The following is a 25,277-nucleotide window of genomic DNA, read 5'->3' on the forward strand; positions in this document are numbered from 1 at the left end:
TGGTAGTGTGTAGTGTTTGGTACTTCTGATGACAAAAAGGCCAATTTTGGCCTTATCAGACCACAGAAGCTTTTTGCAGTTGTCATCAGAGTCTACCACATGATTTCTCTTGAGACATCCTGTCCGTTTTTTCTCTTTCATGTTCTCTCACTCTCCCACAGAGCTCAAACATTGTAGCTTGTAATTTTCTTAGGGTTCTCATAGACCTCTTGATGGCTTCCCTCACTTTTTTTCTTCAGTTTTTGTGGATGGCCTGCTCTATCAGATCTGCAGCTGTGCCATACTCTTTCCATTTCTTAATGATTGAATCAACTGTACTCCATTGAATATTCAGTGATATTTTCTTGTCTCCATCCCCCGATGTGCTTTTCAGTCCCCCTTTTTATGGATTTTCTCGGAGTGTTCTTTTGTCTTCATCGTGTATGTTTGTCAACTATACTGACTCACCACAAGTTGGAGCTTCCAGATAATGGGACATTTAGACTACCATCAGCTTAATCCCAGACAGGTGGTCTCCACTGAAATAATTTTGTAACTTCTAAAGCCAATTTGCTGCACTAGTGGTTATTAAGGGTGGTCATATTAAAGGTAGTGAATACTTATGTGATCAACTATTTAGTGTTTTATACTTGTAATTACTTTGCAGAGATCTGATTTTTTTTTTCTTTAGCATTAATAAGACTGTTTTCTATTTGTCAGTGTCAAAAAAGCCTGACTGAATCCACTGTGATTCAATGTTGCATAAAAATAAAATGTGAGAACTTCAAAGAGGGTGAATACTTTTCATAGACACTGTAAATCCACTAGTTCATGAAATTAAAAAAAAACAATATGTTTACTAGTCTGTTTTCTGTTTGTGGCACATTGGTTAATGATGCATTATCACAACTTGGTTCAGTTCCTGGTCAGGCTTATAGGGTCGTTATTGTCATATACAGACTACAGTAAAATTATTAATTGTATGTGTTATTCAACATGCAGCATTTTGACACTCTGTTGTTTTTATCTGTTTGAAGCACATTCTCTGGGTTTTTCAGTGTGCGCTCTGGTTTACCACAGACTTCCCATTTTGGGCACCCTATATCGGGACTGTATGTGACTGTGCCCTGTGATGGACTAGCATCCCATCCTCAGTTAATATCTTTCCTGTGTCTGACATGGTAGTAGTGCAATCTGGCAACCAAAAATTTAATATAACTGCAAAGTTGTTGCAAATGGTATATTCTTATTTATTTTTGTATCTGTGCTTTCTTTCTGTAATTGCCATTATTTTCTATACAACACACCTACAAACATAAAATACTAAAATACACACCTTCCAATTACACGCCAGTCCTTGGCACTCCAGCTTTAGATGTGTGATCCCAACCACAGAGAGAGGATTTTGTATATTTGAGATGAAAAGAAAGAATAGCAGCTTAAATATCTTTTGGGAACAATTTGATGAAAGGTAGCAGGCAAGGGGGGAGTTCAATGGGGAGGAGTTTAAGAAGGCTTCTGTTCTCCTGGGAAATCTTCAAGAGCAAACCAGACAAGCACCTTGTTAAAGACAAGCTCTGCTTCACCTTGGACAACGATAGCTAATTGGATTTGGACTTCATTTTTAATTTAAAACAACTGAGGAAGGTCATATTGAACAGAAGGGGATTTCAATGCAACGACAAGTTCAGAAGTCCAAATTATGGCAGTTAAACGGTTATCTCTCTTTTGAGACTCTTGGGCACATCATGGCCTATGAAAGTAGAATGTGAATTGAACATCTAAAATAGTGTGACAGATAGGGGGTACTGTCGTCCCTTTGAACCTTCAGACTAGATGCCAGACACCAGGTAAAAGTCCAAATATTGACTTTATTATTAATAAACAGTGCACAAATTACCCTCCTCTCCACAATACTCATACAATAATCAATTACTCAACAATACACAATAATCCTCCACTCCCAGACGCGTTTCCACCCTGCCACCCAGCTCAGCTCGTCGTCTGGTATCTCTCCCAGAACCCGCAGTCCATGTGATTTCCTAGCACTTCCGGGTCAGATGAAAACTCCTCTTCTTCAACCCGGAAGCACGTCATTCCCTCTGTCCATGTGACTAGGACGCACTTCTGGGTTGTAGGAAAAATACTTGTTGCTCCTCCCTGCAGCTCCTTCTAGTGGCCCCTGTGGTATCCAGCAGGGCTGTGGATGAAAACTTCATTATCCATAATTCCCTGCTGGTATTCGGGGCACCTCCATTCTGCAGGGAAGGCTCCACCTGGGGGACTGGAGGTATTGGCCGGGATGACTGGACAGCCATAGTCCACAATATAAAGAAAAAAAAAAGTGTTTTTGCATTTTACAAGTAATATGACAAAGTCTTACAGTTTGCTTTAATGCTGTCCAGAGTTGGTTCCTACATTGTGTCCCAGTACAGCTGATGTTCCAGCCTGTGATTCTGTAATGCAATAATTGTGTTCAGAAACTGTAGTAAATGAATATTTCATAGAGGTAGCAAAGTGTTTAGTGCCATAACCTCATCTCTTCAGTCTGGTCATTGGTTATTTGTATTCTGCATGTTCTCTGGGTATCCATGTGGATTTGTTTCATGTGCTCTAACTTCATTTCAAACCTACATTGGGCAGATTAAACTAAGTGGCTACTCTGAATTGGAGTGTGCCTTGTGTTCAACATTGCTGTCTTACTACTACCACCGTGGATTGTGGCCACTAAACTGTCTTTAAATGGAATAGGTGAGTTTGGAAAAGGATTGAGTGAATTAGTTTTATTTCATAAGGCTGGTAGAGTGGTTAGTGCTACCTTCTCATCTCTCCATGACCTGGTTTAAATTTCCAGCTCAGTCAGTCTAACTGTAGAGTGTGTACTTTTATCTGTTTCTGCACTCATTACACTAAATTCCTCTCACATCCAAGAAACCTACAGGCTTGTTTGATTGGCATCTCTAAGTTTTTCATATGAGAGAGCCCACTGATTAACTTGTGCTCCATCCGACGGCAATTATCTTGTGTCCCAAGGTAGGATTTGGTTTTCTACAACCCTTTAGCAGAGTAACTAGGTACATTACTAGGCCATATGCATACACACTTACAATGCAGTTTTTGTTTTGAAGAAACCAAAGAATGCAAGAGCAGAAATGCATGTGCAACCTCATGTATAAAGTCATATATTATTGTATACAGTTATAAACTTTCTGGCCAGGATTCTGTTGGGATTGTTCCTAAGGCAGCAACAACCATCAACTGGCTTTGTGATAGCCAAGTGGAATTTTTGCACCTTCAATTTTTCCTCAAAGAAATCGGTTGAGAAATAAACTGCTAAATACAGTGCTTTTGGTGACTCTTTCTAGAGGTGTACCCGATATGTCCTGATTGGCTTTGCATGTTATGTCTTCTTGAATTTTGCTTTTCAATCTCTCAGCATGCTGCCAATATTCTTCATGAATTTTCTGTGTGCAAAGACCCAGACTATTGCCAGCTTAGCATTTCATCATGAAGCTTTTTAAAGGTTAACTGACAACTGCCTTTGACTCTCTTTCTCTTTCTCTTTACAGCTCTGCTCTTGGCCCAAGGTGAGTTGTCCTTTGTTTTATTTATTGGTGATTGACAAACTTCTTATAATGAACCAGCAGACTGACCACATTTTCTTTCTTACATCCAGAGACCCCATTGGTCTTGATTCAGAATACTCTGTTTTGTTTTGTTTTTTTTTTTGTTTTCTTTACAAGACTCCCTTCAATGTGGAAGATGTCTCATTATTTATTACCAGAGAGAGATTTAACCATCATGCAACAATTATAGTTTTAAAGTGCCCTGTAGCATGGTCAAAAATGAGATTCCTCATCCAGCTTGCGGAAAAGAGGATATGAGTGTTCCTCATTGTTTGATCATAAGCAGCCTTTTGTCTCACAACTTTTGTCAGGCACTAAACTCTCCCACAGTCACATTTGCCTGATAGTTCATTTCAAGGAAAGTATAGTTTTTATATGAAAATTTCTGCATTAATCAACACTTCTTCTTGGGTGGATCATTATTGTTTAATTGATCAGGCATTGACACTTACAGTTCCAGCCAACTTAAGCTTCATATGCATAAAGTATCAAATAAGTGAACACAAAAATTAAGTAGAATTGTTACATTTTAGTTTCATGTAAAAGTATGATTAGCTCTAACAACATTTATTCATCTTGTCATAAAGGATACAAATTGGTTGACATTCCAGCAGAGTGGAATGGTTCTTTACTCTAGCCTGGAAGCCTTTGTAATGAATGGACAGAGGGAAGCAGCTTCCTGGGTCCATGTGTTCCTCCAATATTATAGGTGGCAGCATCCCCCTGGTGAGTTTCCCATGTGTATACACGCAGGTCTGCATGGATGTTGTAGTCCCAATTGGCATCCCTGCTGTGTTTCTTGAGAGACACTAGGGGGAGCTGCAGAAAGGATCATCCTTTGTTTTTGGGAGGTTCCACCTGACTTAGAAGTGCTTACAGGTTGTAATATTATGGCATCAGAAGTACTCCCAGGTCTGGCATAAAGAAAGTTGCTCTGCCTCACCCAGAGAGATTAAGTCAGGAGAACAGAAGGACAACACTCACTTGGGAAGCATTAAAGGAGAAGGAATAAGAAAGACAAGAGAATTTAATTGTTTATTGAGAAAAGAAGAATGTGTTAAGGTATTTAAAATAAAACTCTTATTTGAACCTGAGATTGGCACGAGTTTTAACTCGTAATTCTGGGTCTGTGAGACATCAGTGCTAACCACTATGGTACTGGGTCTGCAACTAAATGCAAATTAATTGCATTTCAAAGCAAACAGTAAATTCAGGATTTAACCTTTTACAAGCCAGAATAAAACTTTAAAAGTAGAAAAAGAGAGAAGAGAATCCTTTTTCCTGATCTATAAGCTTATTCTAAAATTCTATTGATTAGATCCTGCCAGGTTTTAAAGCATTTTTGTACAGATCCACCAAGTAAGAATTTGAGATTTTCCAATTTCAACTAGTATATTACAGTGGGATGCAAAAATTTGGGCCACCTTGTTAATAGTCATTATTTTCCTGTATAAATCGTTGGTTGTTACGATAAAAAATGTCAGTTAAATATATCATATAGGAGACACACACAGTGATATTTCAGAAGTGAAATGAAGTTTATTGGATTTACAGAAAGTGTACAATAATTGTTCAAACAAAATCAGGCAGGTGAAAATGAAATCAATATTTAGTAGATCCGCCTTTTGCAGAAAGTACAGCCTCTAAACACTTCCTGTAGGTTCCAATGAGAGTCTGGATTGTGGTTGAAGGTATTTTGGACCATTCCTCTTTGCAAAACATCTCTAGTTCATTCAGGTTTGATGGCTTCCGAGCATGGACAGCTCTCTTTAACTCACACCACAGATTTTCAATTATATTCAGGTCTGGGGACTGAGATGGCCATTCCAGAACGTTGTACTTGTTCCTCTGCATGAATGCCTTAGTGGATTTTGAGCAGTGTTTCGGGTTGTTGTCTTATTGAAAGATCCAGCCCCGGCACAACTTCAGCTTTGTCACTGATTCCTGGACATTGGTCTCCAGAATCTACTGATACTGAGTGGAATCCATGCGTCCCTCAACTTTGACAAGATTCCCAGTCCCTGCACTGGCCACACAGCCCCACAGCATGATGGAACCACCACCATATTTTACTGTAGGTAGCAGGTGTTTTTCTTGGAATGCTGTGTTCTTTTTCCTCCATGCATAACGCCCCTTGTTATGCCCAAATAACTCAATTTTAGTTTCATTTCAGTCCGCAGCACCTTATTCCAAAATGAAGCTGGCTTGTCCAGATGTGCTTAATCATACCTCAAGCGGCTCTGTTTGTGCTGTGGGAGGAGAAAAGGCTTCCTCTGCATCACTCTCGCATACAGCATCTCCTTGTGTAAAGTGCGCCGAATGGTTGAACGATGCACAGTGACTCCATCTGCTGCAAGATGATGTTGTAGGTCTTTGGTGCTGGTCTGTGGGTTGACTCTGAGTGTTCTCACCATTCGTCGCTTCTGTTGTCAGAGATGTACGGGGACACTGCCCGGCCGGGACGCCTGGACAGTCCCCAATGGGGACAATACTTCTCCTCGGCCACGAGAGGGCAGCCGCCCGGGTCTATTTGGGGGCCACAGAGACGGAGCTGGGATGCCCGTGTGAGGATGTGGCCACCGCCAGGGGGCGCCCGGTCAGTTGGGGAGTCCTGGATGGCAACATTTCCGCCATACCAGGAAGTGCTCCCGGAAACGGTTCTAAGGCGACCGGAGTGCTTCCAGGGGCTTTCCTGACACTTCCGCCACACCAGGAAGTGGCGTCAAGGGGAGCACCTGGGACTCATCCGGGTCCTGATAAAAGGAGCCGCCTCCTTCCAGACGGGGAGCCAGAGTTGGGAGGAAGGAGACGAAGCTTGTGAGGAGGAGGAGGAGGAGGTCCAAGAGAAAGAGAGAGAAAGAAAGAGGGAAAGAAGAAAAGAAAGAAGAAGAAGAAAGGAAAGAGTTGGTGAAAGAAGAATAAAGGAAAGAGTTGATGAGAGAAGGCATTGTGGTGCAGTAAAGGAAAAATAAATAGCGTGTTTCATACATCCTGGTGTCGGTCTGTCTGTGTTGGGGGTACGGTTTCCACAATGGCGCCCGAACAGGGACCAACCCCCTGCTAAAAGGGGGACCCGTCTTTATAAATATTTTGTGGAGCCAACCCCGCACAACAGACGAAGGCGCACTACGCCGCGACACGCAAGCCTGCGCTGACGCCTCTGGAAACGCCCGCTGTAAACCACGCCAGACGGACGTCTCTGTTATGGGGAAGAAAAAGGGCAACCGGGCCCTGAAGGTAGCGACGCCTCTACCCGGCGTCGTCGTTGCTGCTGCAGGCGGCGGGCGGCGGAAGAAGCCTCCCGGCGACAGCGGATTCGAGAAGACGGGATTCGGGAGGTAAGTCTCGCGTCCCGGAGGGTGATCGCTTGGCGGGACTTACCCTGCGGTCGCCTGGTCATGTTTTTAGCAGGGGACTGCCCGAATCCGCGTCTGTGGCGAAGCATGCCGACCCGTGGTCTGACAACGAGGCGACGACGGGAGACGAAGAGGAGCCGCTCGACTGCAGAATGGCTGCGGGCGGAAGCTGCCCGGAAGTCTCCTCCCGAAGACGTCTGCTCATAGGGTGGAGGGCGTTGGAAGACCGGAAGTTCCTCCCCAAAACAAGTAACGGATTGGGCGGTGTGTGTTGTGTCCCGCCGGTGAGTACAAGAAGGCGGGACCAACGAACGTCAATCCTGGGACACCCGAAGACCCAACGGAGCATGCGCAGGAGCTCCACGGCTCCCAGCCGGCAGGTGAGTCAGAGAAATGTACGACTTCAGTGCCGGCTGGCTTAAGTGACTTGTTGTTGGCTGTACAGGAGTTAGAGAAAGTCTTTCGTCCTGTACAGCCTCTCTGCAGGTATTACAGAACCTGGCGAGTGTGCTCAAGGCGCTGGAGGAGACTACGGACGCGCCCCTGAGAGCCGTACTGGGGTGGTTAACGCGCGCGTGGGATTCTCCAGTAAGTCTGATGCGTCGGTACAGGTAAGTGACACCGGTACCGAACAGGATTATGGAATCCTTAGCTAAAAGAACCTGGATGTAACGGAAGGGATTCAAGTAGCAAGGGTTCCGACAGTAGATCGGGGGACGAGTACTGAGACCGCAGTACAAGCAGAGTCGGGGCGGTGCCGGCTTGTATGTCGGCACCCAGACCACCGCGCCAAGAAGCGGCGGTGCTCGGAGCCCGATCGAGAGGGGTGCAAGCGGCAAGGGGTCCCGCTTTAATTCATAAGGGGATCCAAGCTGTTGCGGCACCCCAGAGCAACGGGAGGCCCGGAGAAAAATGGAGGGTCTCCGGACAGGGCAAAAAGAGTGAGCAAGAGCTCGTGTGTGGCGAGAGATCTCTCGAGGCAATGGAGAGCTGCCCGAGCCAAGCTGAACGGATACAGGCACGGGCGTTCCGTCCTGTTTTCAGGCCGGAGAACACCTGAAATACAAGGTGCGCCCGGTGTTACAGGTGCCATGGAGCTGGGCATTTGTGGAGGCGTTGTCCGTATGCCCGAGAAGAAATGCCATTAGGCGGCGTCGGGACGACGTCTCCGCACCTGTGTCTTCTTTTTCAGGTCCAGACCATGGAAGATGGTACGCGCGGGACCCCGAAATGGGAAACTGTTGACCCTCGCTGGACGGGCGCTTTGCGGATGGGCTTCAGCTGGTGAGGGGCAGTGTCAGAGATGTACGGGGACACTGCCCGGCCGGGACGCCTGGACAGTCCCCAATGGGGACAATACTTCTCCTCGGCCACGAGAGGGCAGCCGCCCGGGTCTATTTGGGGGCCACAGAGACGGAGCTGGGATGCCCGTGTGAGGATGTGGCCACCGCCAGGGGGCGCCCGGTCAGTTGGGGAGTCCTGGATGGCAACATTTCCGCCATACCAGGAAGTGCTCCCAGAAACGGTTCTAAGACGACCCGGAGTGCTTCCAGGGGCTTTCCTGACACTTCCGCCACACCAGGAAGTGACGTCAAGGGGAGCACCTGGGACTCATCCGGGTCCTGATAAAAGGAGCCGCCTCCTTCCAGACGGGGAGCCAGAGTTGGGAGGAAGGAGACGAAGCTTGTGAGGAGGAGGAGGTCCAAGAGAAAGAGAGAGAAAGAAAGAGGGAAAGAAGAAAAGAAAGAAGAAGAAGAAAGGAAAGAGTTGGTGAAAGAAGAATAAAGGAAAGAGTTGATGAGAGAAGGCATTGTGGTGCAGTAAAGGAAAAATAAATAGCGTGTTTCATACATCCTGGTGTCGGTCTGTCTGTGTTGGGGGTACGGTTTCCACACTGTCTATCCGAAATTTTTCTTGGTCTGCCACTTCGAGCCTTAACTTGAACTGAGCCTGTGGTCTTCCATTTCCTCAATATGTTCCTAACTGTGGAAACAGACAGCTTAAATCTCTGGGACCGCTTTCTGTATCCTTCCCCTAAACAATGATGGTGAACAATCTTTGTCTTCAGGTCATTTGAGAGTTGTTTTGTGACCCCCATGTTGCTACTCTTCAGAGAAAATTAAAGGAGGAGGGAAACTTACAATTGACCCCCTTAAATACTCTTTCTCATTATATGATTCACCTGTGTATGTAGGTCAGGGGTCACTGAGCTTACCAAGCCAATTTGAGTTCCAATAATTAGTTCTAAAAGTTTTGGAATCAATAAAATGACAACGGTGCCCAAATTTATGCACCTGCCTGATTTTGTTTGAACAATTATTGTACACTTTCTGTAAATCCAATAAACTTCATTTCACTTCTCAAATATCACTGTGTGTGTCTCCTATATGATATATTTAACTGACATTTTTTATCGTAACAACCAATGATTTATACAGGAAAATAATGACTATTAACAAGGTTGCCCAAACTTTTGCATCCCAATGTACATCACTTACCCACTGACTTAAAAGAGGTGGGCTAGGATTCTTCTAGTTGAGCAAGAGAAGTCTACATGCTAATAGTGAAGTAAAGGCAATTAGAGTTTGTTTTTCCTTCTCCACTTTAAGCCCATCTGGGAGTACACCAAACACAGTTGTTAATGGAATAGGCGTGACTGTGACACCAAGGCTGTCTGATAGGGATTTCAAACTTTTGGTCCAGAATAGTGTTAATTTGGTGGACACCCAAAACAAATGTCCCAATGAAGCTGGAGCTCAGTTGCAACATTCACAGGTTGGATCTTGCCCTGAAAAAATTTGGACAATTTTAAACAAGATAGATGTGCTTCATAAAAGATTTTAAGTTGAAAAATTGTATGTTTTGCGCATATGGAGCCAGACTGAATTCTGTGCATGGCTGCCTTACACTCCTTTTCTGAAATGTTGAGTAAGAGATCCTTTTCCCACTGTACTCTGGGATCTTTGAAAGGAAGGGACTTTAAAATGTTTTTATATGTTATAGTACTAGGGTGTTGTACCATGTTAGCCATTATGAATGTAGATAAAATCGAAGCAAAATGACACCTTTTATTGGCTAACTAAAAAGATTACAATATGCAAGCTTTCGAGGCAACTCAGTAATCTTTTTAGTTAACTAATAAAAGGTGTGATTTTGCTTGGATTTTCTCTACATTTATATGTTATAGAAATGCTGTCTGAGTCCTCAAAGCTGATCAATATTTCTCCTAGAATAGAAACAGGTGGGATGTGAAGAAAACTGGGCAGATTTTGTTTAGCCATGTTTCTAATTTGGAAATAGCTTGAAAATTGTGTTGATGGGAAGCTAAAATGGAGTGTAATTGTTTGTAGGATTCAAAGACATTATCTATGTACAATTCTCTAACTGATTTAATCCCATACGTTTTCCAAACATTAAAAACTATGTAAGTTTGAGATGGTGGAAAAAGGTGGTTATCATGTATAAGTGCCACAGATAAAAGCTTCTCAATTTTGAAGTGCTTCCTAAATTGGTTCCATGTTCTGAGTGAGTGAAGGACAATCGGGATGTTAGTATATTGATGATAACTTGTATTTACTGGGGCAAAAAGCAAGGAGTATAAAGGAGTACTGTAGGATTTTATTTCTATTGTGAACCAAGCCTGTGTGTGTACATCTGTTTGTGTCAAGGTCTAGGTTTTTGTAGCTTGTATATTTGCTGCTCAATAATAACATTCAAAGTTAGGTAGAGCCATGCCACTTTAGGTCGTTGTATGGTCGTCCTTTGGATGAATGGGTGTTTTGAATTCCAAATAAATGAGGTTATAATTTAATCTAATTTCTTAAAAAATAATTTGTTAATGTATGTGGGGTACTTTGAAATAGAAAAAGAAACTTAGGAAGGATATTCATCTTGATGGTTTTAATTCTTCCTGCTAAAGTGAGATGGAGGGTAGATCATCTTTGCATGTCTTGTTTATGTTTTTCCATGTAGACAGCAAAAATTTGTTGAAAAAGAGCCTTATGGTTTACCCCTCATTGTTTAAACTGATCTACAATGATAAAAGGGAAGGTGTCCATTCTAATGTTGTCTGCTACAGAGTTCACTGGAAAAAGCACACTTTTATTCAAATTAATTTTGAGGCCAGATATATTTTGAAATTATGCTAGTGGTGTTAGAACTGCAGGCACAGTATTTTGTGGATCTGATATACATAGTACTATATCACCTACATATAGTGATATTTTCTGTTCAAGCCCTTCTATATGATAATCCCCTTTATCTCATAAGCATTTAGAAAAGTGAACAGCCAATGGCTCAATGGCGAATGCAAATAGGAGTGGTGACAGAGGGTATTCTTGTCTAGCACCACATTTTAGCTTGAAGTAGTGTGAAATGGTGATGTTCATACAAACTGAAACTTCTGGACTGGTATACAGTAGTTTGATCCATGCACATATGTTTGGGCCAAATCCAAATTTGTGCAATGTAGTGAATCACATTGAATGCTTTTTCTGCAGCCACAGATAATAAGATCTCTGGGGTGTTAGACTTTGTGGGTGTATTACATTAAACAGGTGTCGAAGATTAGAAGCTATGTGTCTGCCTTTAATAAATTGGTCTTATGGAAGGAAGCACTTTCTCAGTCCTTCTAGCTAGAACTTTGGAGAGTATCTTAACATGATTATTCACAAGTGAGATTGGTCTGTACAGTATAATGCACATTTTAATAAGTCCTTATTTTTTTAGGAAAGATGGTAATTAGTGCTTGGTGAAAAGTTTGAGGTAGAATTTTATTGTCTATACCCTCTATGAATGTTGCTAATAAAAGAGGAAAAGACTTAAATAAAAATTTTCTGTAAAATTCAGCAGTGTAGCCATCAGGACCTGCTGCTTTCCCACTCTGAAATGAGTTTATAGCGTCTAGAAATTCAGAAGTTTATCAAATTCCTCTGCACTGAGAGAAGTATTTATATTGTGTCTTGTCTTCTTTAAACTGAGTAGTATATAAGGACTTATAGAAGTCTGTAAATGTGTGCATTATATTTTTATGGTGAATAATTTTGTCTCCGTTTGTGTTGGTAATTACTGGTGTTGCATTATATACTTCCTTCTTGTGGATTTGTTGAGCTAAGATCTTATTAACCTTCCTCTCTGTGTTTATAGTAATGATGTCACAATTTAGAAATGGTCGTCTGAGATGGAATTCCGTTAGCAGCAATGTTATTTTATATTTTTTTTTACTATCATCCCAAGAAATTCTGTATTTACTGAACCTGAGGCACTTTAAAAGCATGAGTAGCAGAAAAGTGGCTCAGAAAGAAATATAAAACACAGCTGAAGCTTCATCCAAACAGGCCTTAATTTCAAGGTACGGCCTAACAGAGACTGACCTGGAACAGATAGGCGAAAGAATAGATCTCTGGGAACTTGACATTGCAACAGCCGAGGGTGAAAGTGGGAAAAATGTTGTGTACTCCTATTTCCATATTAAAATCAGGATGTATAAAACCTAAACTAGACATAAAGCCACGCACATTTTCACGCTAGCTAAAACCCTGGCGTACGCAAGTTCTCCGCTCGGTTTTGCAAACTGGTGGAACCCAGCGTCACAGCAGTGCTACTGTTCCAGTGTAGTTTCCCTTTCTTTTTCAGATCCACATCCCTGACGCTGCTTTATAAATACACTGAAATTAACCGCATATTGCTTATTAGTTTAAGGCATCTGATTGTAATTAACCTGTAACAATATAATGGTCCATAGAATGGTCATACTATTCTAAATACCATAACTGCTTTAGCGTTGTTACTCTCACTGCACCTTCTTCTTTCAGCTGCTCCTGTTAGGAGTTGCCACAGCGGATCATCTTTTTCCATATTACTCCCACTGCACCACTTGGAGTATTTATATCACTATATCTGATTGTGGAATCACAGCTGTACAGCAGCTGATCGGAAAGAGAATTATCGGTATACAGCATCAAGCATACGCTGCCTCAGTCATGCTGTCTATTGAACTGTTCTCATACGGCAAACACTTTAAAGCCTTTCCTCGTTGTTCAGAAACAGTTTCATCCCAAGAACTATAAACACACTCAATCAGTCCATCAAGTGCTCCATGTAGAACGCTTTGTACTTATAGGTACAATTACCTCACTGTAAACTTGCAATACAGTTATAATATTGCACAACCTGAGCCGCTTTATAAAGTGCTCCGCTCACGGATTGTTCCTGCCTCGCACTGTATTCTTGCTGGGCTGACGCGACACTGGAAGGATAGTTGGATACAGTAATTAAACACATACTACGAAGATATTTCAATGTTCCTTTAAAGTTTTGAAGAATCGGCATTCTAAGCTTACAGATAGCTTAACGTCTATTACAGAGCTGATTGTGTGGCGATTGGGTATTTGGAGAAAGAAAAGGAAGGACTGGAATTGGGAGTTAGTATGTTTGAAAGAGACAGTACTGCTGCAAAAAATGATTTCATCAAAGGTCACTCACGGCACAGCAAGCATCTTGCGTGAGGCATGAACAATCACTGCGCCACTGTGTTCCCTATCTTCATGAAAGTTATATCAAGTATACATCTCAGTATTTTAATTATTCAGAGCTGTAATATCACGAATGTAATGGATTCTGTGTCCTGTCGGAGGAAGAGAAAGCCAGTTTATGAAGCAGGTAGTGATTCATACACATAAAGCATATAGAAGATCAAATACAAAACAAAGCATTTAACGTGCTACTTTAATTACGATGGGATTTGAGAAATTAGTAAATTAAACGATTTTAAGATGACGTTTATGATGTTCTACTTTAATGACAAAATAAACTACATGATTAAAGTGGAAATTTCGTTCTTTTTTCCAGGTGTATGCCTGTTTTTTTTTCTCTGTACCCTAATAAGCTATCATATGACACTCAGCCAGTGGGCTACAGCTCGCCTTTTCACGGCGACTTTGATATCTGACTTCTTTTTTATTTTGGACACTGAGCGACTTTGTGAACTTGAGCTTTCAAGTTTCTCCGACACTCTTATGTCACTTGATCAACTTTCTTTTGTTGTTTATACCACTGTTTAAACCAACAAATAGTATGTTTTTCCTTGCCTCCACTTGGTATTTGCGAAAATTCTTCTGTTTCCCCCTGTGTTTTTGCCATTGCCTTTTCACAGAAGGCTGAGCTTACGGGCTATTTATATTGATTTGCGTATTCAAAGAGGTGTAATTCTGGGAGGAGTTGGAGTGGGTCAGCTGGCGCATGCACATGCGTTACTTTTCACGCTGACCGGGATTTATGGAGCCGAAGAACATGGAAGTTGGCAAACGCACAGATTTAAGCATCTGTATTTTTTTGTGCTTACAAACATTTCCGCTTTTGTCCTTATGCCATGTTTTAGTGTGAATTCTATGCACAGTGTTATGCATGAGGCCCCAGGAGAAATGTGTAAAAAATGCAAGTAATTTTTAGAATAAATTTAAATAGTTGAACAATTGGCATCTACCACTGACGAAAAAGCAACAGCTGCAAATTCTGATTGCAAAGTGCTTGTAGACAGACTAACTGCAGTGGAAGAAGAATAAAGAAGTAATAATATCAGAATTGAAAGTCTCACTGAAAACTGTGAAAGTCCAAACTCAATGAAATTCAGAGATTAACTATTCTCTAGAATAATTGCAGAGGACTTTAACCTCCTTAGTGTTGCATTTTATTCCAAAAAGCATGTAAAAAGCATTGCATTTTTTTGCCATGAAATTTACATTTTTATTGAATCTCAAAATATTAATGATGCAAATAATAATAGTAATGATGAATAAAAATTGAAATTATATGAAATGAACAATAGTAAAAACAATAACAACCGGAATAATACTACTAATGATGCCAAAACTATATAATCTCAAAATGAGTATTTGTGGTAAATCTTAAAGCACGGTGAAAGACACAATCCAATGTCACAGTTGGGACAATAATAGCATGTTTCTTTTTGGATTTTCTTTCCTGATTTATCTGTTTTTGAACAGCACACTGCACAGGTACGAGTTGGATTCTGTTTTTTATTTTCTGTTGGAGGTATACAATCAATAAAATGTCCACCAATAAGACGCTCAGAATTGCTCCGCGATTTGCCGGGTCGACCACATCTCTTTAGCGGTAGTGTGGACAGTGGATGTGCGGCAATGATTTTTTCAACAAGCTGGTATGTAAAGTTTGCATGAGAAACAGTTTTGCCAGCTTTTTGTTTGTATAAAATAAATACATTCCAAATACACTGTTCCGCCAGATGACGAAATATCTTTTTGTAGTATTTCTTTTGTTGCCTCCACATAACGGTATAGCAAATATATGCAAAGCCGAAATCAAATGCAGCCTCTTGTATCCTGCTAAATTGAGAGTGGATATTCAAGGCAAGTTCTACATTTTTAGTTCTCCGGATGAAGCAGAAAAAGTACTAAGAAAATCGATCCAGACACTTTGCAATTTGGTCCATTCGTAATGAGACTTTTGATGTAATTGTACATTCTATTTTCTTTTCAGCTATTTTTAAGTTTTAATTACAATTAAAACAATCCAGGGGGTTTGTTTAACATCATACCCTTGGTTTATTTTATTAGGATTGTACTTTCATTTGTTATTTGCTTATCCATGAGTACTGTTTAACATTATTCCCTGGATTTACTCTTTCGGGAATGTTTAAGATTATATTCTAGGTTCATAGTATTTGGACTGTATTGCCAATAGATATCTCTACTGTAATCCTTTGTCACAAAAACGAGACATAGACAGATAAAGGTTTGGGGCAGCCACCCATGTAATCTGGTATCCTGGCTGCAAAAGTCGTTTTTATCAAAGTAACCAGCACTAAAGTGCATACAACGGAGTCCAAAACAAGACTGAGGGAAAAGGGAAAAGAGGCAGGTTTTTAAAGGGGAAGACAGGAAGTGAGGTCATAAGGATCAAGCACGTGGTCTTCAACCATTGGATCACAGCCGGACGTGACATCAGAGGGGCCGGAGCTGGTGAGGTCGACTTCCATTGGCTCGGTCCCGGAAGTGATGTCAATAGAGCCAGGTGGACTCCCCCGAGAATGGTCTACAAGGAAGGGAGAAAAAGAGTTAATGTACTCTGCCACATCCCGGCATGCCTCCGAACTGCCTTCACTCAAACCATTTAGCTGCCTCCCATGCGCACGTGTGTGACACCTTCTACACTACTGCTGATGGGCTTGCTTTGTTTTGGATGTGCTCTGTCTTTAGGTATGTCAGAGGACTGGGATCTAGCCTCATGTGTTGAGGCAAAATGGGGGGCAGGGGAGCTGAGTGGGGAGAAAAAGAGACCACGCTATTTCTAATTTATCCTTTTCACCCCTACAATTGTGCCATCACAACAATAGACTTTATTACAATACCTTCTGACAAAATTGGAAATTAAGGTTAAAGCTATCTTAGTGTACTACCTTAATTTAACACTATAAAATGTCAACAAAGGTCCAGAAGCAATGTCTCTATGACCAAACAGTAAACTTTGTGAGCTGGAATGTCAAAGGTCTCAATCATGAATTAAAGAGGAGAAAGAAAGTATTCTGTCAATCAACAGGTTTAAACACCAAGATAGTATTTTACAGGAGACCCACTTATTAAGCAAGGATGATTTTCAGTTCAAAGAGATTGGACTGCCCAAATATTCCACTCCAGCCACATAAAGAAAACTAGAGATGTGGAAATAATAATACATAGAACAATTTAATTGGTAGTATCAGATATAGTACCTGATTCTGAAGGGCGATACGTGATCATTATGGGTAATTTATTTAATTGTACAGTGATGTGGATAAATATCTACACACCCAATGTGGATAATAGAGACTTCATTCAAAACATATTTGCATCCATTCCTAAAGTGAACAATCATAAAATTATAATGACCGGAGACTTTAACTGGATAGGTCTTCAGTCACAAGGGTGACAACATCTAACAAAACAAACATAATTACACAGTTTGTTATTGATAATAAATTATTGGACCCTTGGAGATTTCTAAATCCAAACTCAAGAGCATACTCCTTCTTCTCACCAGTACATCATTGTTGCTGAAGATTTGAACTATTTCTTATTGATTATTTTTTTTTTATAAAATTTTATGCCCACGATTTTGCAAGTACAACACTATTGTTATCTCTAACCACTCCCCTCTGATCATGGAGCTCAAATCATTATGCCCCATATACTCATCTCTCAGCTGGCATCTTAACCTCCTGTTATTATTGACAAGAAGTGTACAGAATTTATATCCAAGCAAATTCATTTTTTAGAGACAAATACATCCTCAGAGGTCTCTGCAGGAACACTCTGGGAAACTAAGAGGACTGATTATTTCATATCTTTCCCACAAAAATAAATCAGAAACCAAAAAGACATCAGAGTTAATCGGTAAAATTACCAGAATAGATCAAGAATAAGCCAGGTTCCCAAATGAGGTACTTTATAGGAAAAGACAGGTTTTGCAATTAAATCTCAACCTCTTGACAATAAAAGAAATGGTACATTCTACATGTTTTAACCTGTTCAGGAGTAACCTCCAAGCCCAAAAATGCAAAGGAGCTAAAAGCACTCTAGAAAATGTTTTATTAACCAGTGAATAGCACAAAGATTTAAACAAACAGACAAAACCAATGTCTTGGCTGAATCAGTGGACTTGCCATCACAACATTTGCACCCTAGTCTACCAGTGTCTTATTTGAATTCTGACCACAACCTTCCTTAACTTAAACCTGTACTTTTAGGGGTAACCCTGAGGCACCTACTGTCAGAAGGGAGTGACATCAAAAGTAGTCAAATGTAAAGGCTTATAATTCCCTCCACCTTCCTGTGTCAGGTGAACTTCAAGCTGGAAGAGGAATAGAGGCAACGAACACAAGAAATGCAGGCTCTTGTTATGTTTAATTTAGGAACAGCTTACTTTTACATTGGAGGGTTTAATACAGTGGCCACTCATTGTAGACAATAAAAGTCGTTAGTGTCTTTTTTGGGTCATATTCACAACTGGCACCAAACATGAATAGTACTGTTGCTTCCTTTAATTGACCAATTTAGTGTTTGTTGTGCAGTCAATTACATTGACAAGGCATTCTCCTTGTAAGCTGTTGGCCAGGGCCAATCTCTGGAAATGGCAGAACAACCCAGGTTTTATCCAAGCATTTCTTGGGGTCCAGGTGCTGTCTATAAAGAGGACTTGACTCTTACTATGTTTTTCAAAATCCTAGACACCTTTCGTTAAGCAAAATAAAAAAAAATGTGTGCATCACAAAATTGTGCTAGAAGTCTCCAAATTCACATATTAACTGAAAAACAAATCACTAAATAATACTTTACAGCCTATACATAGTGTTATTTATCCATTTTTCAGCAAGAGCTGCTCGTGTTCCATCTAACATGATCTGCAAGGCCAATTTATTTAATAGACAAAACACTGCAAGAGATGAAAGTATAAGTGAAGAATAAAGAATTTTTTTAATCCCTTCTCAAATTTTTGGAAAGTCACAGACACATCGTACTTTATACTCTTTAAGAAACTATCAAGTGTTGATAATCTCTCTTTCTAGTTATATTTATGTCCTACAAATATACAATTTTTATTTTAAATTTGTAAGTCATTCATTTTAATCTTTTAACTTTTATGGATTTTCAGTAAACAAAAGGTATGTGGAATGTGCAGGTTTCTTTCTATTATTTTCTAGCTTTCAACTGATATCTTCTTTGTTAAATGCAGTACTTCTTGGCAATAAAAGCTAACATAAATTGCTTAAACTTCTGGTTCAATTAACGTACCAAAATAAAAGCTTTTACTGAATTTTACATATTTTGGAAAGTTATGGTCAATACATTTTTGAGTTCCCAATGCATATTGAGAATCTGTTTGAAAAGTTGCTAACCATGCATGTGTAAAAAAGTCCTCAAAAACATACTGGAGAACAGCAAATATTTTATTATTTGTTAACACTTTAGTTTAAGTACTGCAGAAATGCATTTGTTACTCATTTACTGTTATACAGTTAGTTCCATAAATATCTGGACAGAGACAACTTTTTTCTATTTTTGGTTCTGTACAATAAAATGTTCATTTCTAATACTTGGTTGAAAACCCTTTGCTGGCAATGACAGCCTGAAGTCTTGAACTCATGGACATCACCAGATGCTGGGTTTCCTCCTTTTTAATGCTCTGCCAGGCCTTTACTGCAGTGGCTTTCAGTTGCTGTTTGTTTGTGGGCCTTTCTGTCTGAAGTTTAGTCTTCAACAAGTGAAATGCATGCTCAATTGGGTTGAGATCGGGTGACTGACTTGGTCATTCAAGAATTTTCCACTTCTTTACTTTAATAAACTCCTTTGTTGCTTTGGCTGTATGTTTTGGGTCACTGTCCATCTGTATCATGAAATGCTGCCCAATCAATGTGACTGCATTTAACTGGCTTTGAGCAGACAGTATGTCTCTGAACACCTCAAAATTCATTTGGCTGCATTTGTCCTGTGTCACATTATCAATAAACACTAGTGTCCCAGTGCCACTGGCAGCCATGCACGCCCAAGCCATCACACTGCCTCCACCGTGTTTTACAGATGATGTGGTATGCTTTGAATAATGAGCTGTTCCAGACCTTCTCCATACTTTTTTCTTGCCATCATTCTGGTAGAGGTTGATCTTGGTTTCATCTGTCCAAATAATGTTTTTCCAGAACTGTGCTGGCTTTTTTAGATGTTCTTTAGCAGCGTCCAATCTAGCTTTTCTATTCTTGAGGCTTATGAGTTGCTTGCACCTTGCAGTGCACCCTCTGTATTTACTTTCATGCAGTCTTCTCTTTATGGTAGACTTGGATATCGATACGCCTACCCCCCTGGAGAGTGTTTTCACTTGGTTGGCTGTCGTGAAGGGGTTTCTCTTCACCATGGAAATGATTCTACGATCATCCACCACTGTTGTCTTCCGTGGGCGTCCAGGTCTTTTTGCATTGCTGAGTTCACCAGTGCTTGCTTTCTTTCTCAGGATGTACCAAACTGTACATTTTACCACTCGTAATATTGTAGCAATTTCTCAGATGGGTTTTTTCTGTTTTTGCAGCATAAGGATGGCTTCTTTCACCTGCATGGAGAGCTCCTTTGACCGCATGTTGTCTGTTCACAGCAAAATCTTCCACATGCAAGCACCACACCTCCATCAACTCCAGGCCTTTTATCTGCTTAATTGATAATGACATAACGATGGACTTGCCCACACCCTCCCATGAAATAGCCTTTGAGTCAATTGTCCAATTACTTTTGAGCCTCTGAAATGAAGGGATTGTGTTAAAAAATGCTTTAGTTGCCTTACATTTTTATGCAATCTTTTTGTTCAACCCACTGAATTAAAGCTGAAAGTTTGCACTTCAACTGCTTCTGAGTTGTTTCATTTAAAATTCATCGTGGTAATGTACAGAACCAAAATTAGAAAAAAGTTGTCTCTGTCCATATATTTATGGACCTAAATGTATGTTATATGTGTCATCCCTTAAACTTTATTGTAATATTCATGTGAGTTATTGATACTAGTGAAAAAACAATGCCAGTGCATTTTATGCACTAGCACAATCCCATTTGTATTCGTATTCCTTTTCAGTTGCTAAAAATTATGTCTGCTGTTAGCTGCCATTGACTGCACCTAATTGCAATATTGTAATAGTGTTGCCAGATTAATCATGTGGGCAATTGAGTGGGTACTCAGGGATTGCAAGACACAGGGGGCCATCAGCACCAAAAAACCTAAACACAAAACACTGGATTACCCTTCACGTGTATCACAAGATGGCTGTGTTTGCTAAATTGCATTCGCTCATTGGAAAAATATATTAAACAAATGTTTCACAAAAAAAAAAACTGTTACGTTCCTTCCTGGGTACCTTCTTTTTATACAACCTGTGGAGATCTTTTGGAAGTGTGTTTATTACTAATACTAGTTTATTAAATTGATTTGGAATATACAGTCTGGTCTATAAGTATTTGGACAGTGACACAATGGATTTGAAATAAAGCAATTAAGATGTGGCTGAAGTATAGACTTTCAGCTTTAATTCAAGGGGTTCAACAAAAATATTGTCTGAGCTGTTTAGAAATGAAGGCCGTTTTTCTGCATAGCCCCCCCATTTCCAGGGTTTCAAAATCTTTGGATGTTTGACTGACAAGCAGTTCCACAGCCAGGTGTAAGCAGTTCTCTCATTATTTCATTAACTATTAAGCAGCTAAAAGGTCTGGAACTGATTCAGAGTGTGAAATTTGCATCTGGAAGTTGTCACTGTGAACTCTCAATATGAGGTCTAAAGAACTTTCTATGCAAGTAAAAACATGTCATCATTAGGTTGAAAAAACAAAACAAACCCCTTAGATAGGTTGGAAAAAAATGAGGAATGGTCAAAGTAACCATCTGGTACATTCTTAAAAAGAAGGAACACACTGGTGAACTCAGCATCAACAGAAGATCTGTAAAACTACAGAAGACAGCTGATGATTGCAGAATTCTGCCCGTGGTGAAGAACAAACCCTTCACAACATTTAGCCAAACCAAGAACACTCTATGGGAGGTAGACCTATCATTGCCAACATCTACAGTCAAGAGAAGACTTTATGAAAATAAAGACCGAGGGTTTACCACAAGATGCAAACCACTGGTAAGCCACTGGTAAATCTCACATATATGGGAAGATTAGACAGATTAGACTTTGCTAAAAAAACATTTTTTAAAAGGTTGTGCAGTTCTGGAACAATTATCTTTGGACAATGGATACTAATAGCAATATGTACCAGAATGTCTTAAAAAGAAGAGTATGGAAAAGAGAAGAAATGGCTCATAATCCAATGAATACCACATCCTCTGTAAACATTGGTGGAGGCAGTGTTATGGCATAAAGATGCATGGCTGTGAATAGAAGTCAGTCACTGGTGTTTATTGATGATATGACTGTTGGCAGAAGTAGGATAAGCTCTGAAGTGTACAGGGGTATACTATCTGCTCAGATTCAGACAACTGCTTCAAAACTAATACGACGACACTTCACAGTACAGATGAACAAAGTGCCAAAAAATACCGTGAAAGCAAACTAAGTGCTTTTCAAGGCGAAGTGGAATATTCTTCAATGGCCAAATCAATCGACTGACCTCAATCCAATTGGACATGCATTTCACTCACTGAAGACAAAACAGATGGCAGAAAGTTCAATGAACAAGCAGCACCTGAAGACAGCTGCAGTAAAGACCTGGCAAAGTATCACTAGGGTGGAAACCCAACACTTGGAGATGGCCCTGGGTTCCAGACTTCAGACAGTCATTGACTTTAAAGGTTTTTCAACCAAAAATTTAAAAATACTTTTGAACCCTTGAAAATAGGGAGACCATGTACAAAATGGCTGTCTTTTCTAAACAGCACAAATGGTATTTTTATTAAACCTCTTGAATTAAAGCTAAGAGTCTATACTTCACTCACATCTTGATTGCTTTGTCTCAAATCCATTGTAGTGGTGTACAGAGCCAAAATTATGAAAACTGTGTCACTATTCAAACACCTAAGGACCTGGGGTTGGGAGCATGTGCTGATAGCATTTTGCCTTACCCACCACATGCAAATCGTGCCACCAAAACCCCCAAGTTTTCTTTGTAAGTTGAAAGGCTTGCTTGCAAGGCTGAATGTAGATTAACGTCATACCTAGGACAAAGCAATTGCAGGTTAAGGGCATGGCTCAAGGGCTCAACAGAGTACAGTCACTTCTGGCATTTATGGGATTCAAACCAGTAACCTTCCGATTGCTAGCGAAGATCCCTAGCCTCAGAGCCATCATTCCTCCCACATGGACCTAGCTGTAGTTTAGTGCATTTGATTTGTGACTTTTTTGTGTTTGGGGAAGTGGAAGCACAGGAGGTCTGGAGGTGTTGATACCCAAGGGCCCTGTGGAATTTTAATCTGGCCCTCGGTATTAAATACTCTTTTAAATGAAAACGACCCATTAAAAGTGTACCTTGATCAGAAAACACAAAATAGAATACTGTCTTCTGTATATTTTAGCCTCTGTTAAATCTCATCACAATATTAGCTCAGTTATTAAATCATTTATTCTAATATAGTAAAGGTTTCTTTCTTGTTTTTTATAAAAGTATCTTATACAAAATGCATAAATATTTTCTTGATTAAACCAATCAAAGACCTTTGAAACTAAATATGTATTACTTTCCTTTAGTATGACCTCATGGTAGGTGTATAAAATGTTTCTTCCCACTATAAAAATAAGTTTAAAGTAATCAGTTTATATGAGCAGATAAACTCACAGCCTTGAGAATCTAAATATACACACAATAAGCACCTCACAGAAAATAAGAATAAAAATTGTGCTAAAGGATGCCTACACTTGACATTATTTATACTTCTTTCGGTATTTAGGAGGCCCAGGATGCTCAGTTTGGTGCTTAAGTGTTGCCACAAGATGGCAAAAGTTAACACTTATTGGCAGTTGTGCCATCTGCAATAAGTAATGTGTGGTGTATTTTCGAATAGATAGATAGATGTTTTGTTTTTGCTTTTTATAGAAGCTCTTTAAATAAATAAATATACACACTGTGGACACTAGGGGTCACTGTTGCGCCTTAAACTCAATAGACAGACACACAGAACACCAGGTAAAAGCACTAAGAAGTATTCTTTAGTTATTTTCTTCTTTTACAGTGGCCTACAAGCACCATAACCGCAGGTTTACAGGCAAGTAAATCAGCACAACACACAATTCTTTTTCTCTCTTTTCTCCTCCTCCACACCTCCCAGCAAACGTTGTCCACCTCCTCCCAACTCAGGCTCCCTGACTGTGTTCCCAGTAGTCCGTTTTATAGTGCCTGACCCGGCAATGCTTCTGTTCTTTCCATGTGACCTGCCAGCACTTCCGGGTCAGATGGAGAACTCAAGTTTTTAAATCAGGCCGGAAGTACTTCAGGGTTTCTGTCCTCATGATCTAGTAGTACTTCCGGGATCGGTGAGAACCGTGTCTCCCAGTGTCCTACAGCATCCCCTGGCTGCACCCATGGTACCCAGCAGGGCTGTGACACCGAACTCCATATCCCATAGTGCCCTGCGGGAATCTGGGGCACCGCTATACTATAGGGAATCTGCCATCTAGAGTTTTAGGGAGGGAAATGTCCAAAAACATTTGTCTTCCCTCATCCTTCCAGTATCTGTTGAGCTGCTGGCCGTCTAACACAGCACACACATTTTGGTTTGAACACACACCAAAATTACTATAAACCAAGAAAATTAAAAAAAAAAAGAAAAGTTCTGACTTGGCTGTCTCAGTCACAATGAGGCATTATGGATATGTATTACTGTTGATATAAAGGAGTCCCAGATGCATTTCTTGACACACTTCTGCTGAATAAATTGTTGGCTGAAAGTCCACAGTGTTACTGTGTCAGTGTGCGGATGTACAGCATTGTTTATAATGGCACTCAGTTTTGGTTTAATTCTCCCCTTTGCTGCTATCTCCAGGGGGTCCAGAATGCGTACTATAACTGAGCTGGACCTTTTAATTATTTGTTGCTTCGATGGGCCTCTCTTGAAGTAATGTTACCAGCCCAGTGCACCACATCATAGAAAATTGCACTGGCCATCTGTAGCGTGCGGCCAGGGTTCTTGCTAGGTGGAACGTCTCCACGCTGGGAGGACCGAGAGAGCCAGCATGGCCAGTGGGTTACCTCCCTCGGGACACTAGATAGTTACCCCCTTGGGTTGCAGCGGTGCCTCAGACTCCTCCCACAGGGCTTCATGGAGTGTGGTGCAGCCCTTTTGGGATCTGCAGGGCACCACCAGGCGGTGCTTCAGCAGGATCAGCTGAGCCCTTACGGGCAGTTCTTCCACCACACTCAGAAGTGCTGCCGGAAACGAGTAATCAAGCTCCTGGAGCACTTCTGGGTGCATTATAAAAGGAGCCAGCAGCCACTACTCGGGGAGCCAGAGTTGGGAGGAGGAGCAATGAAGCTTGACACGAGGAGTGAAGGAGGAGAAGTAAAAGAGTAAAAGAAGGGATTAATTGTTTGTTCTGTGCTTGGGCTTGGACTATGTCATACTTGTGGGGAATGGGAAAGGCGTTTCACACAAGGGGAAAAGAAAAAAATAAACCGAGTGTGCATTGAACTTGTGTCCCACGCGTGTCTGTGTTGGGTTCAGCTGGCGGTGCCAGCCTGGTGGGCCACACCATCATAGAGTTATAGAAGATGTGAAGGACGTCACGTCCCACATTAAAGAAACATAGTCTCCTAAGTAAAAAGAGTCTGCTGTGCCC

The 25,277-nt window shown here is 40.8% G+C and overlaps 1 protein-coding gene across 3 annotated transcripts in view; it reads left to right on the forward strand.

Annotated features, from left to right (window-relative positions):
• The window catches only part of slc8a3 (solute carrier family 8 member 3), a 366,652-nt gene that overhangs the window by 312,454 nt on the left and 28,921 nt on the right, over positions 1-25,277 (forward strand). For all 3 annotated transcript variants that reach the window (XM_039741132.1, XM_039741133.1, XM_039741134.1), the window contains one exon: positions 3,549-3,566. In XM_039741132.1, the coding sequence (XP_039597066.1) occupies positions 3,549-3,566 (18 nt within the window). The remainder of the gene's footprint in view (positions 1-3,548; positions 3,567-25,277) is intronic.

This window comes from Polypterus senegalus, chromosome 18 (genome assembly GCF_016835505.1).
Source record: "Polypterus senegalus isolate Bchr_013 chromosome 18, ASM1683550v1, whole genome shotgun sequence".
Classification (NCBI taxonomy): domain Eukaryota; kingdom Metazoa; phylum Chordata; class Cladistia; order Polypteriformes; family Polypteridae; genus Polypterus; species Polypterus senegalus.